We start from the raw sequence: 15,273 nt of genomic DNA, 5'->3' as shown, positions 1-15,273 counted from the left end.
ATCCACGCGACAATCACGAGCTTCCCGTCTCCGTTTAGTCTTATTGTTCACCTCGACGAATCGTCTCGACGAACCTTTCTTTAGAAGTTTACATTCTTTTAACACTGACGGACTAATTCAGCTAACCTGCCAATTGTATTTATAATCTTCTTAACGATCTATAACCGCTCTAGCGGAAGAAAGAAAAAAACATCAGAATTAAGTTTAGTTTAGTTTATTGAGATTTGTCACCACAAAATACATACATTAACACTGCCGTTGAATAAATGATGAGGTTTACATACGACAAACATTCAAAAGGCCTTATCAGTTGGCAGTGACTCAGTATTGCAGCGAAGGTAGATTCGACTCATTATTAACAGAGGTGAGAAAAATGCTTCAACGGATTCAGTTTGTCCTTTTTTTCCCCTTTTAGTTTCGTTATTACGTACGCAATATTTGTTAATTCAATAATTTACTAATTTATTTCCAAGCATCTTTTTTCTTGTCGCAATTCAGTCGGAATTTTCGTGCATTTAACGGTTGCAAGTCAAGCTCGGCAACTCCAAGGCGGAGGCTACTATTTCTTCCTGTCCCAGTTTTCCTAATCGCAGTCTTTTTCGCCTGATAGGGACTTTAAGAAATTCAGCCGATGCAGTCGATTGTGTTTCATACAACGACGAGAACAAGCTGAGACGTCCTGAGAAAGACTGAAAATAAACTAAGTCAGTGGAGTCAGCTGCCACTGCTTCGATGCAGCTGCAGTTTTGCATTCGATCAGATCTTCCTTAAGACATAATTCTTGACGTGTTCTTTTCTTTCAGTAGCTATCAGCCTTCTCAGATCAGTGACTTTTTAATCTTTTAATTCACTTTTGTCGGCAGTAACATATTACTGGAATACTGCATGCTCAGTGCCAGTTTTTCTAGATTGACAATGAAAAACAGCTTCATTGGAATCAGTCATGATTGCCTGCGCATCTTTTCAATTTAATTTAATGGTCTCAAATGTTAGGCCAACAAAACTTGGACCAATTAGGTTGGAGGAATATGTTGATAAATGAGATGAATACACTTACTAAGTGTATTCATTTTATTATCAAATGTGGTACTGTAGAGTCGGCATTAAGAAACCGTCCACACAGTTTCGTCGAAACGTTCCGGAGAGTTTGAAGACCGACTTAAAAGATTCGAGAAAAATAGCAGTCAGTCTAAGCTTTTGACTTGATCGACATTTTTGCTTAAAGCTTTAGTAGTAGTCCTGTCTTGTCACTTGTTGTGTGAAGTTGATGCGTAAGACCTAGGGCAATTTTCTATAGCGGTTAACAGTTTGGGATGTGAGCGCGCGCCCAGAATTTATGGTGTGAGACATTAAAACAACCGAAAAAGAGACAATACGAAAACGACAATTTACTAACTGTTTTTTTAATAGAGTTTCTGTTTTCAACCAGTGCCTTTAATCTAAAAAGACCTTTGAGCGTATTCGAATAGTGGAGCAAAAAAGTTGAAAAACAGATAAATGTAAAGATGGGCAAGTATTAAGCTATTTTGGTATTTCTTTTTAATTGAATTCTGACTATGTCAGAAAAGCCACCAGAAACGTTGTTCGCCTGAAATAAGATCGCTAGACGGTTCAACGCACCCAAACAGACATAGTGTGGCAACTCAAAGTTGACAGCTGAGAAATAAATCTGTCAACCCAAAGGTGTTTGTTGAGCACTTTTTGTTTGGGAAGCACCTCTACTTGTGTAGCCAATATTTGAATCGCTTTTGTGACCGATATAATAGTTTGTAGACCTGCCTAGTGACTGTAGTTTTTTACATATATTTCCAAAAAATTGCAGTTATGAAAAAGAAACTAAATTTGGTGAAATATGAAAATGTTACACTGGTTAAAAAAAATTATTGAAAAAAGATCTTGAAATCCCAACGTTTCGGCTACTAACATAAGCCTTCTTCAGGGTTAATAAAATATATAACGCGGTCACCTCAGCAGTCTATAGCAGTCGCGCCGGAAGACGTGAAGAGTTTCTGCGTCCTACCCTATGTTAAAGGAACAACGGAGACGATCAAGCGGGTTTTGAACACTTATAATATCAAAGTCGCCTTAAAACCACACCAGACCATTGGTAACTTTTTTCCCAAGCCGAAAGATCCCGTTCCAAAAGATCAAACGCGCGGGGTAATTTATTCCATTCCTTGCAAAGATTGCGACAAACTCTGCAGTGAACAGAGAACACCAAAAGGCGGTCGAACAAGAAAACCCAAGAAATCTGCACTCGCCGAACATTCTTTACAGTTTGGCCACACTATCTCGTGGGAATCGTCTATAATATTACGTATCAGTCCCGGTTGGCGAACCCGACGCCTCTAAGAGGCATGGGAAATTAACACATGCAAAAAGTCCGCTCAACCGCGATGATGACATGTACCTGCCCCAAGAGTACCGGGCCTTGGCGTTATTGGACAAGAACTGATTTTATAATATATTCTTTTTTTTATTAGCATCTACACGACTTTAAATACACTTGCCACTTCGTTATATATTTTATTACCCCTGAAGAAGGCTTATGTTAGTAACCGAAACGTTGGGATTTCAAGATCTTTTTTCAATAATATTTTTTAACCAGTGTAACATTTTCATATTTTACCATGGTTCCACCTGGTTACAAAACAGTTTTTGAAAGTAAATTTATTAGTATATTCAGCAATGTCGCATTAAGGCAAAAAATGGGACGACGGCACGCGAGTTGTCGAGCTTGGAGTGTTCGGGCGATAATCCAGAGAAAAATATTTAAACCTTGAACCCTCCAAATAATCGAGACAACGATTCATCGACTTCAGCGAAAATCCCAAAAAGGATTTTTTTAAAAAAATTCTTTCGCGAAACATAGCGTCAGCAATGCCTTTGCGGGCGCGCGGGATCATATATCATACATATCATACACCTTTATTTACCCTCGGATTTTTAGAGTAGCTTGGTGTAGCTAATATCTCCGAGCATTTACCCTCCCAACCATGATACACCACAGAAGACAGACCACAACACCGGGAACTACATGCCCTGCTCTTTGCGACAAGTGTGCGGGTTCTTTTACGTCCCACGGGATTATGAACATTGAAGGGTTATGAGACGGGACCTCCGGCTTATCGTCCTTATCCGAGAAGACTAGAGAGTCTAACCATTTGCAGATGTAATTACAAAGGAAGCACTTTCTCCTTAGTTATTTAAAGACCCTGAGTGTTGGTCCGGCCGGAGTTGAACTCACGACCTCCCGCGTGACAGCCCGGTGCTCAACCAACTGAGCCACCGGTGCGCGCGCGGGCCCGCAAAGGCATTACATTTCTCAAATAAAAATGTCAATATAACGTTCTCAATATGGAGTGTGAAGGAAGAATCTTGTGGCCAGTAATGTTCATAAGAAACCTAATGAAGAAAAGATACTTATCAATATAAATGTGGTTGCGAGAAGACAAGTTAAAAGGGAAAACAGCTCACTTCCAAAAACGTCACGTGTCACTGCATACACTGACAATTGAGCAGAACGCTCGCCCGTCGACTTCCCGCCTAGCTTGAATTTCAGTCGTCTCCTCCGCTCACTAACGTCAAGGGAGTTTAAGGCTAAGCGACGGCTGCGGCAACAACAACGCCACGAAGCAAGAATCTTGGTTAAAAAAGGAAAAATAATCGTGCAGCAAGAATTTCCGTGCGTTTCGTTGACGTGCTCCACAAAACAACAACGCGAAATCACCAAATTTTAAGTTTAAATTTGACGACAACACGAGCAACACGTTCGTTCCCAACCGATTACGGGATAGTTCGCCTGTATTGTACAAGGTTTTGGAGTGACGTTTTTCAAACGCCATAGTATGGAGGGCTTTGAAATAGGTCTTAGCAAGAAATCTCAAAACTGCTACAGTTCTAAGGAGGGACCACAACCTTTAAGATTTTAACGATATATTGAAACATCATCTGACGTTACGGCTAACAAGACGTCCTCCCTTCATGCAGATTTAGACAAAAGCAGTCATGATTGCTCAGCCATGTCATTAACTCTGTTACAAGACATTTGTGTATACAAGCAATCAAAACACGAAAGAAATGACTGCCACAATTTTGTCAATAGACGTTAACTTTTTCAGTCCTGTTAGGTAGTCTACAAATTGGGTACAATGGCTCATTCCCTTGATAAAACTGGGAGAATTGTGATTTGTTAAATAATATAAAGTTCCCGCTGCAAGCCAGAGTACCGTCAAAAAGATTACCAACGAAGCGCGCCGTGCATCGAGAATCAGGAAAAGGACCATTTTGTCGATTTTATAATTGTACTCAGATGCTGACTTGTTATGTAGTGTAAAACGAAACAGTTATGATTTCACAGTTTGGTGTTCCACGTGATATGTTTATCATGTGACTTTGACCGACCAGCCGGCCGGTTGTTGTTCTGAGTCTTGGAAATCATAACTGACTTGGTGTCAGAAGCGAGATATTAACCCCGCTGGTATTTACAGAGTCGAATGTGGGTACGGCGTTTCCTGAAAGGTTTTACGATTTGTTCGCAGTTGGTAGCTGAGAGCTTATAACTTATAGTCTTGGTTCAGTTCTTTTCTGAATGGCCGTTCTCTCGACGACCGCGCAGCCAAAGTTCCCTGGTCGTTGAATTTATCTAGTGAGAGAACTGGAAACTGTTTCGCGAAGAGTGGAAAATATTATGAACGGGTAGCTGGCAATCATAGGAAGGTGGATAAAGTTCGTGTTGCCCGGCTGTCTTTTAACTGTTGCTTGCAAGGACGGAAACTTTTAAATGGGACGGTCAGTTTCCAGCAAATCCTTACGTGCTTCGTTTCCTGCTCCAACCGAAACGTACAAAAGTGAGCAAGTCGCTCAATGGTTGCATAACAGCATTGATGAAGTTGTCTGAGAACTCAGTGGTTATGGAACTTTCCGCAAATCGCTTGTTCGCGACTGTTTGATTCTTGGTGTAAAAGATTGCCGGATTTGAATAAAGCTCTTTTGTAAGCGTGATTTCGTCTGAGATGAGGCCAATAAAACTATCAATTCAAGTCAAGTTGCTCCTACACGAACTTCAGAGATGGCAGGTGACGCTTCTATTCAGGACGATATCCACTCCACGAAACACAAACCTGTGTTTCAAGGTCTTGCTTCACCTGGAGGATGCAGTATCATGTTGGATAAGGATGCAAGTCCTGAATGCGATACATTATGATCCATGTAGAGTGCGCCTGCCCAGAGAGGGAAGCCATGAAGGAAGTGCGAGAGAAGTTGGATAATGACCAGATACAATAAACACCCGCATATAAGAACAAGTGATTTAAGAACATCAGGCTGAAATTTGGCCAATAAAGCACCATACAAATAAGAACAAATTCAGCCTGATAAATAAAACATGTTCTTAATATAAAGGGAAAAGGGTATTAGGATAAGGAAAAAATACAGTACAGTAACTTCTATCAAAGTACTACGGTGTTCAGGACCATTTACAAACTATAAAATCTATTTCAAAACAGCATTGTTGTTAATTAAACCTCTAGTAATATATAATTTGAAGTATTTCTGAAAGGAACTTTAAGAACATTTTAAAAACACTTTCAGGCTGATTTCTCCCTAAGCACAAATAAGCTCAAATAAGAACACGATCAGCCTTAAACCTGAAAAAGAGTGTTCTTATATGCGGGTGTTGTTTCCACCTGCAAGCCATCTGATTCAGTGCGGATCAAGTGTTTTAACTGTGCCGCAAAAAAGATTACTCAATTCGTGTATGGCTGGATTCCAAAGATCCCTTCTCACCTAGGCAAAAGTTTTCAGTGGATTTTGCAGGTTAAGCTTTCGGAGATTTCCAGTTATTACACTACACTGAATACCCCATTTTCTAGATTTCGCTGACGGTTGAGGGTACCATTGAGTTTTTCTTCTCTGCGCGAGGTACGTCAGTGGAAATTATAGGAAGAAATCGAAAGTCTCAGGAGAGTGGAAGTTATTGCGGTGTTTTCTTGTGTGCGGTTTTGGAGATACGGTGACCGATGCAGTCATTGATGATTGTGAGAATTTAACCGCATTCCTGGAAAGGTGCCGAAAGTTAAAGCTGACTCTTCATTCTCATAAATTCAAGCTCCTCGTGTCAGAAGTACATTTAGTGGGTCATTTGCAAACTGCATATGAGCACGGTCCGTGCCAGTAAAGACATGCTTACTCCATCAGATATGACATCGTTAAAAGATCCCTTAGCATTGACAATTACCTTGCAAAGTTTCTTCCACAGCTGTCCTGTGTATCGGAATTTCTCTGTCGTTTTTAAGCTAGAAAGTAAAGTAAAGTAAAGCAACTATATTTAACGTCGATAACTCGTAACAGTAATTCAACTGACAAACCTGAGGTCGACGGTGCGCTCATTTTTTTCCCCCCTCTCCATCAGTGCTCCGTTTTATGGGTATTTAAAGCTACTTAGCTACACGGAAAGGAAAGAAGTCGAAGCAAGGATGCGAGATCCGGGAATCGAACTCAGGACCTCTTGCACCAAGGCCGCGCACTAACCGACTGTGCCATCCTTGCTCCTTCTAGAGACGCCGAGCGGTGCCGGCTTCCAGTTTGCAATAGTGCTGCACAGAACATCAAGGGTCTCGAATGTGAAACTGCAGTGCTCAAGTTTTGTGACATCACTCAAGCAGTAACAGATGACTAGCTTACTGGATTTTGGCCCATCCCACTCCAAGGAAGTCAGAAGTTGAATTTGCCTCCATGGCTCTGACCCGAATGATAAGGGTCGCTACGCTCAATTTTAGAAAGAACCTCTCCCCGTAGTGTTTTCAATGTTAGAGGTTTGATTCATATCTATACATATCTATGATTTTTCAGGTCAAAACAAATCATCAAGCTCCAGAAGCTATCTGCAAAAAGACCTTGCCCCTTCTCCTAAGCGTCCCTAGCAAATGCTATTTAGCCTTCAGCGATCTAACATTAATGGGAGAGAAAGTTATTATGTCTGATCCTATGCCGGAAGCAATGAGGACGACCCGTACCAATGAGAGAGTATTGCAATGAGCTGAGGAAACTTTTCTCCGTCGTTCATGATTTGCTCATCTTCGATTCACGCAGTAATGACTTAAGAAGAGCCCCTGCCTGCGATGCCGAGTCCTTATCTCCATTGTCCTGAAGGAATGACCACGTACTCAAGCTGAAAAACTCTTCTTTAAAGGAGAAATTATTGTTCAAAATAGTTTGCTGTTCAAGATTTACCGCGTTATTGTACCTTCTGGAATATTAAAAAAGGAGGTGATGAACACGGCTCACTAGTCTCATCCACCTGGGTATCGAAGGTTATCTATCCAGTGTAAGTGTCCTACTGGCCGCGGATAAATGCTGAATTGAAAGATTTCATTCTCAGGTGTGAAGTATGTAACTCCTACAAGCCAGAGCAGCTTCAAGAACCGCTTATACCATAGAATATTCCGCTAAGGCCGTGGCAAAAGTTTGGAAGAGACCTGCTACAGTTTGACAGGAGTCAGTAGCAGATTCCAGAATTGGCTTTGAGAAATTGAAATGCAGTTTAGCCGTCATGGAATACCAGAGATTGTCATTTCGTATAATAACACACAATATAAGTGTGCCTATTTTTCACAGTTTCCTAAAAACTAGCATTTGCAGCATATTACCTCTTCGCCTCGCAACCGTCAAAGCAAGAGAGTGCAGTTAAGATCTGAGAACGTATCATGAAGAACACAGTCGTTGGAAAGTTCAATCCATATTTGGCCCTATTTAACTATCACATGCAATACACCTAGTGCATGATGGTATTGGCTCCCCTCCTGCTCAAAGACTATTCATCAGACGCACAGGCAACCTGCTTCCGCTAACCGCAAGACCTGCAACAGTATCTCCGAAGAATCTTTAGCAAGAGCTCATTGCCGCCAGCGAAGAACAAGGCCTTGTACTATAACCAAGTGTAAACCGCACCCTAGAATACAGCCTAATCATTATGTTTGGTTAAAAAAAGCCAAATGAGAGCACCTGGAGTGAAGCGGTCTGCAAGAAGAGGATCAAACTACTTTGATGTGCTGTCAGTGTATGTGATAACCGCACACAGCGAGGAAATAGTAGGCGTTCGGCAACTGCATGGAAACCTCGTTATACCAAGATTTGAACAGCACCGAACCGCTTGTGTGACATTCATAGGAAATTCGGTGCATGCAGAACCCTTACCAATGTGCCAAACCCACAGGAGAGTCTGAAGAGCCGACCCCTGTGTGGTAACCGTACATAGCGAAGAAATAGTAGGCATTCGGTGGCTGTGGAAACATCGTTACCAAGATCTGAACAGCACCCAACCGCTGGTGTCACATTCACAGGAAATTCAGAGCAGCACCCCTACCAATTCGCCCAACCCACAAGCCGACCCCGGTCTGTTATAGGCAGCTGCTCGAGATAATGTACTACCCGTCCAACCGTTTCTTGATCTGGTCGAACTGATATACCGTTAACAAGCCTTAAAGAGTGCACGACCTGAAAACTGTTAAGCCTTTTTTCTTTTGTTCAAGAACAGCTTCTTTTGTCTTTTTTTCTTGAATTCTTATCTTTTTTTCTTTGTCCAAAAGTGGAGATATCATGACGTCTTAGTTTAGTTCATATGAGTTTCTGCAATCATAACATGAATGCTAACTAGTAAACAATCAAAATATTTAGGGTATCAAAATATTTAGGAAGTCAAGAAGCAGGAGGATGCATGATTTGTACTCGGGTAGAAATTCGACAGCTTTCATTCATACAACGACAACTGTTGAATTTGTCGAAATAGCAATTGTTTAGTTGATTTTTATCGGCAAAGACTTATCAAAGAGACGGTCACCGTAAAGTAAATGACTAGCTTACGACAACAACAACAAAAACAACAAGAACAACAACAAACAAGTTGCTTGTCCGTTAGTCCTCTCGGCAAGTATACCAAATCCCTATTAGTTAAATGTTCCTCCTCAGAAAACTGAAAGAAGTAACTTTGTTCAAAGTCTTTCCTTTATTATTTTAGAGCCTGTGGAAGTGATATGGAATACTTAAATCACACGTCCAACGCAACAGCGAGTTATGACCTAGAGTATGAGGAAGGTGGTAACGAAGAAGCAACAGAAGAAGTCAATGCTGTGACCAAGATAGCCATAGTTGGTGCTTATGTCATAATTTTCTTGTTCGCACTTGTCGGTAACTCTCTTATCATACATATTGTGCGCACGTGCGGTAACCTCCGCAAAAATCCGTTCAACTGGCTTTTAGTCAACACAGCTGCTGCTGATCTGGTCGATGTCATGACAGCGTCGGCTTTTTCGATCCCATATTTTCTTTGTGGAGACTGTTGGGTATCGGGAATATTTGGAACATTGCTTTGCAAGCTGATTCCATTTTTCTTGGTCGTATCTATTTGCACGTCCATATGGACGCTGACGGTCATTGCCGCTGACAGATATCTAGCCATTGTGTGCATTGGGAGGGAGCCACTGTCACAGAAAGCCGTGATGCGCTCCATCGTCGCCGTTTGGCTGTTTTCTGGTGTGGTATGTAGTGGACAGTTGTACAAATTCAAACTAGAACTATCAGAGGAAATGGAGCCTTTATGTGAACCAGAGTGGCACGAGGATGAAGAAATCTCCACTCTTTTACACAAGGTCGAAATGATTGTAAGAGTAATCATCACCTACTCGCTCCCACTTCTCATCATGGCCGCTCTCTACTCGCTGATCGCATTCCACCTACGGAGACACGAGACTCCTGGAAGTCTTAGCCGTCGACAAAAAGCTTTTGTCAAGCAAGTTCAAAAACGGCGAGGGGTGATCAAGATGATGATAATAACAGTCACTCTATTTGGGGTTTGTTGGCTTCCGGTGCACATAAATCACATAATGGCAGAGTTTTATTTCGATACCTTCGACAATATACCCAGAATTTTGATATGGCTGTTGTCTTTGTTTGCGCATGCGAATTCAGCAATTCACCCTTGGCTGTTTATTATCTTCAGCGAAAATCTAAGAATGGAGACGAAACGAATATTTCAAATACTTTGGTGTAAAAAGCCGAGCCAGTTGAAGGATCAAAATCGTGGTACCTCATTGGTGCAGGGTGTGGGGTATTTTATTCAGGGGGCAAAAGACGGTACATCCAAAGTCGAGTTTCTTACCTCGAGGTACCTTACATCATCGCACTCTAACACAAAGCTGTAAAGCCGCTTTCTCGGCTCTTCATCAGTTTTCGGGGCAAGCTATTCTTGACATGGAACTTATGGTTAATCTCTTGACCATCAAATTTATAGAAACATATTCATTTAAGCTTGAGAAAAATCGCAAAAATGTTTGCCAAACTAGACTTCTCTGGGTTATAATCTTGCCTAAAAGCAACAATTTTTCTGTGGAAATTTCCCAAAATGTAAGAGTCAACAAAAATGTGACATAGCCAGCCAAATAATGAAGAAAAATGTTTTCCTGCTCTAGATATCAGCCGAAGGTACTCTACTCTGAGTAGAACCAAAGCTAAGGCATTTTCATTCATATAATTTTCTTTTTTTTTCAAATTTGTTGTTGATTTTTATTCACATAGTTTCCATAGTTAGTTTTTTTCATTACATTGATTCAATGTTTAACAGTATTAACTAAAAGACCGTGAGAGGGTCAGGTAACGACGTGTCCAACTAACTATACTTAGTTCAAAGTGTTTCTTTGATAAGAAAAATCACTTCCTTTTTTTCCGTCAGATTTTAAAAGAGTGTTTGCTTAACACCTGATTGGCAAAGTTTTGATCTTTGATTTTCATGCAAAGGCTGTTTTCTTTGAGTGTAAGTTTTTGATTTCACTGTCTGTCATTACTCACGGTCAAAAATAACCAATTGAACTTCAGAGGGTTAGATCGCTAGCTTAAAATTGAATAATGATGATGATGATAACAATAATAGTAATAATAATAATAATAATAATAATAATAGTAATAATAATAATAATAATGATAATAATAAAAATAATAATAATAATAATGATAGTGATAATAATAATAATAATAATAATAATAATAATAATCATAATGATAATAATAATAATCATAATCATAGGATTGGCTATTTCAGAGGAAAAAATGGAGGCGTTTGACGCAAACAAAAATGAGATCTACAAATTTCTTGGATGTGAACAAGCAGACAAAATTGAAGTAAAACGAGTCATGGAAAATAAGAAAGAAGTTGGATCACCAAACTGGACTGAACTTGAATGATCAAAACTTGATGAAAGCAATTAATTGCCGAGTAATACCTGGTTATGTGATGAATGTATTTAATTTAGGAAAAGGTGAATTGGACGAACTGGATAAGAGTGAAAATTTGGGTAAATTACGGAGAGAAGGATTTCATGGAAGACAATCAAGTGATGAGAGATTGTATTCAAAGAGAAACAAAAGCGGCAGAGGATTGAAACGTTTTAAGGAAGTTTATGATAAAATGAAAACGAGGGTGGCATGCTACATGGCTACAGCAACAAACGAATGGATAGTGGTAGCATGGAAAAACGAAATCCGCAAGGAACAGACATCAATGGAGCGGAGAAGCGAAAAAAGCAATGAGGAATGTAAATGCGATAGTGTCATTTGGTGAAGGAAGTATAACAATTGGTGAAGAAAGATATACCGAATGTAATTTAGGATGGAAGAAGCTGAAAAAGATTTTGAGCGAAGGACAAAAAAGAAATAAACAACAAAGTCTTGCAGAGAAGGAGCTCCAAAACATATGGGGAAGACGACTTCGGGTGGTTAAAATGTAACACTGACCCCAGGAAAACATCGTCGATATTCACATTACAGGAACAGATGATAGAAACAAAAGCGGGGAAGAAGACCAGGCTATTGGTGGATGATGACAAATACCGGCTACGCGGGGAGCACAGAGAAACAGCTCAACACCTCCTGTCTGGATGCAAGAAGCTAGCAGGATCAGAGTATGTCAAACGACACGACAACACTCTGAAAGTGCTAGCAATGAAATGGGCTATTGAAAATGGACTGCTTCCTGAAGAGACGAAGTAGTATGCAGGGAATTGGGAACGAGGAAAAAAAATCGAAAACGATGGAAACAAGTGATATTGGTACTGGGAACATCGATTGAGAACGAACTGTATTGTGAGAAGATCATATCTCATATTAGGAGACACATTAAAGAAAACGATACTGTTTATTGATATGTCGTGCGCGAACGAATCAAACAAGGAAGCCAAACGAGAGGAAAAGATCAGAAAGTATCAACAGTTATGCTTCGAATTACGAGAACGACGAGAAGGATATACTGTTAACGTGGTTGCAATGGTTATTGGATGTCTCGGAGGAGGAATGAAGGAATTGAAAGTCAATATGAAACGAATATTTGATAGCGATAACGATAAAGAAATAGAATTAATAGCACACGAGATGCAAAAGACAGTACTGCGGGAAAGTGAAGTCCTTATTAGAAAGATCTTATCTGGACTGTTGAAATGATGGCTACACGATGGGACAAAGGGGTGAAGAAAGAGTGAAAAGAACACCAGTCTATTTGTTGACCCAACTTTCACTATACCTATCCTTAATAGCTAGAATTAATAGCACACGAGATAGGTACAATAAACAGCAAAGGAGATGCAAAAGACAGTTTTGGGGAAAGCGGATCCCTTATTAGGAAAACATTATCTGGACTGTTGGCATGAGGTGTCTATTATTTAGCTAACAAATTTTGGTAGTTTAAGTCTCCCCCCAATTCCTTTTTCGAAATTCAAGGTTTGGCAGTAGCGAATGGGAACTGAATTTTAACCTCTTTCACACTTGGTTTTGATTTGTATTAATTAATGGCTATTATCGATACCTACGTTGTCTTTTAACCTTAATTTTCATCTGAATTTTTAAACATCTTTCAACAAGTGGGATGTGTGGGGGAGACAACTAGGCCTATATAGTGGCCTATATAGTGGCGACCTTTCTTGTATTCTAGATTGCGGATATATTTAGTATATTTGAAATTTATTTTATTGGAATGGGACAAAATTGTATAGTTGGTTAATTCAAGAAATAATATGTAACATTTATAACAGGCGCACGTTCTATCTAAATATAATCAAATGCGCCTATAAAAACAAGTAAACAATAAAATAAGATAAATTACAGATAAACAACGTGTGCTATAATAAAATTCCGAATATCATATAATATAAGTTAGTTAAAGTAGAACTGTGATCAAGTGAAATATCTATAAAATATGTGAAAATGTTATTATTATTATGTAAAATATAATAAAGTTAATTAAGACACGCAAAGGCTTGTTTAAAAAGAAAGGTTTTCAAAAATCCCTTCAATTTAACAATCGATTGTTCTGACTTAGTATGGCTTGGTGGAGTGTTCCAAACTGAAGGTGCTGCGGAGACATACGCTCTGTCTCCCAGAGTTTTCTTTGTTTTCACGGTGGGTGGCCATCATGAGAAGAAGATCTTGTGTTGATCTCAGCGAGTAACGTTCATGTTTTCTAATCCTAACCAGGGGCGGATCCAGCGGAGGGAAAAAGGGTGACTATTCCCCCCTCCCCCCCTCTCTCTCTCTCTCCCTCTTAGCAGTCATATGCTCTAGATTTTTTGTTGTTGAAGTTATTTTTTCGTTTTCTTATTTCTTCTAAGGATGACCAAAGGCGATAATATTAATATATCAAAGCTATGTTTTTTTAAAAAATCCTACCACGGACGCAAACGACATCACTTTAACCCCATTAATGAGCCCACAAACAAAAGCCTCGTTTCAATACAGTGAACCATGCTCTGCTGCTGGTCGTCCCTCGTCGTCCATGTTGTAATAAACCTACATGAGTTCAGCTCTGCTGCTAGTTTAGGATGCAAAGAACTTTAGAGATATTTTTTTCTAAGAAACGGTAAGTTTATATGTATTTATTCATAGAACAACTTTAGTTTTGAAAACACTGATTTTAATTATTTTTGTTTTTACGGCAAAGAATCTCTGAGAATACTGCCAATAACACTGATTGCAGTGATGAACCTATTTAAGTACTGGGTTGCCAGTATGGCAAACCCAGTCGGAATCTGGGTTAATTTTTTTTTTCCGTGTCGGTAAAAGTCTTGCCTGTCACTCCCCTGTTAAGTGATGTCTTTGTGCATAGAGCCCTCTGCGCGTATTTTCTTAGGATCGAGAGGGTAGTGGGAAATGCGTAGATTTCTCTGGTGGACACAGTAGAATGATTAACTTAACCGGCAATGGCGTCGAAAGTCATGTAACGCAAATGGCGTTTTAGTGGATCTTTGAACAAAATATACCCTTATGAAGCTCAATAGTGGCAAATAATTTGAATACTGAACAAGCTAGACAGGCGGTGGAATCTTAAAAGCGACGAGTCAGGAGTACCCAACAAACACTTCCCCACCCCCCTCCCCTTCGAAACTAAAACAAAGGCAACAAAGGCACAATAATAAGACAGCGTGTTCATTTCTCGAAGCGGACAATCGTGTGAATTACTTGGAAAGAAAATGTATTATTATTGTGCTGTCATCCCTCTATGAGTAACAGACACCAACGCAAGCACATAAGAGGTCACATCCAGATAGTCTGAAACCAACGCAACAAGGACACAATAATAAGACAGGGTATTCATCTCTCGAAGCGGACGATCGTGTGATTTACTTGGAAAGAAAATGCATTATTATTGTGATGTCATCGCACTATAAGTAACAGACACCAACACAAGCACATAAGAGATCACATCCATTTACTCTGTAACAAAGGCAACAAGGGCACAATAATAAGACAGCGTGCTCATTTCTCGAAGCGGACGATCGTGTGATTTACTTGGAAAGTAAATGCATTGTTATTGTGCTGTCATCGCACTATGAGTAACAGACACCAACGCAAGCTCATAAGAGTTCACACCCAGGTAGTCTAAAACCAAGGCAACAAGGGCACAATAATAAGACAGCGTGTTCATTTCTCGAAGCGGACGATCGTGTTATTTACTTGGAAGGAAAATGCATTATTATTGTGCTGTCATCGCACTATCAGTAACAGACACCAACGCAAGCTCATAAGAAGCCACATCCAGAGAGTCTGTAACCAAGGCAACAAGGGCACAATAATAAGACAGTGTGTTCATTTCTCGAAGCGGACGATCGTGTGATTTACTTGGAAAGAAAATGCATTATTATTGTGCTGTCATCGCACTATGAGAAACAGACACCAACGCAAGCTCATAAAAGATCAAATCCAGGTAATCTGTAACCAAGGCAAGAAGGGCACAAT

General features: G+C 39.9%; 1 protein-coding gene across 1 annotated transcript; it reads left to right on the top strand.

Moving 5' to 3' along the window:
* The first annotated feature begins 309 nt into the window (after window positions 1-309).
* Window positions 310-13,283, top strand: LOC138009080 (QRFP-like peptide receptor). The gene is made up of 2 exons (XM_068856385.1): window positions 310-364; window positions 9,017-13,283. The coding sequence occupies exon 2, from the start codon at window positions 9,033-9,035 to the stop codon at window positions 10,197-10,199; it is 1,167 nt and encodes a 388-aa protein (XP_068712486.1). The 5' UTR covers window positions 310-364; window positions 9,017-9,032; the 3' UTR covers window positions 10,200-13,283.
* The last annotated feature ends 1,990 nt before the right edge of the window (window positions 13,284-15,273 follow it).

This window comes from Montipora foliosa, chromosome 6 (assembly GCF_036669935.1).
Source record: "Montipora foliosa isolate CH-2021 chromosome 6, ASM3666993v2, whole genome shotgun sequence".
In the NCBI taxonomy this organism is placed as follows: domain Eukaryota; kingdom Metazoa; phylum Cnidaria; class Anthozoa; order Scleractinia; family Acroporidae; genus Montipora; species Montipora foliosa.
The sequence above is the reverse complement of the archived record's forward strand: the minus strand, read 5'-3'. Positions and strand labels throughout refer to the sequence as shown.

Bases quoted from the DNA above. Each gene is read 5' to 3' on its own strand.
- LOC138009080 (XM_068856385.1), top strand. From the start codon at position 9,033: ATGGAATACTTAAATCACACGTCCAACGCAACAGCGAGTTATGACCTA.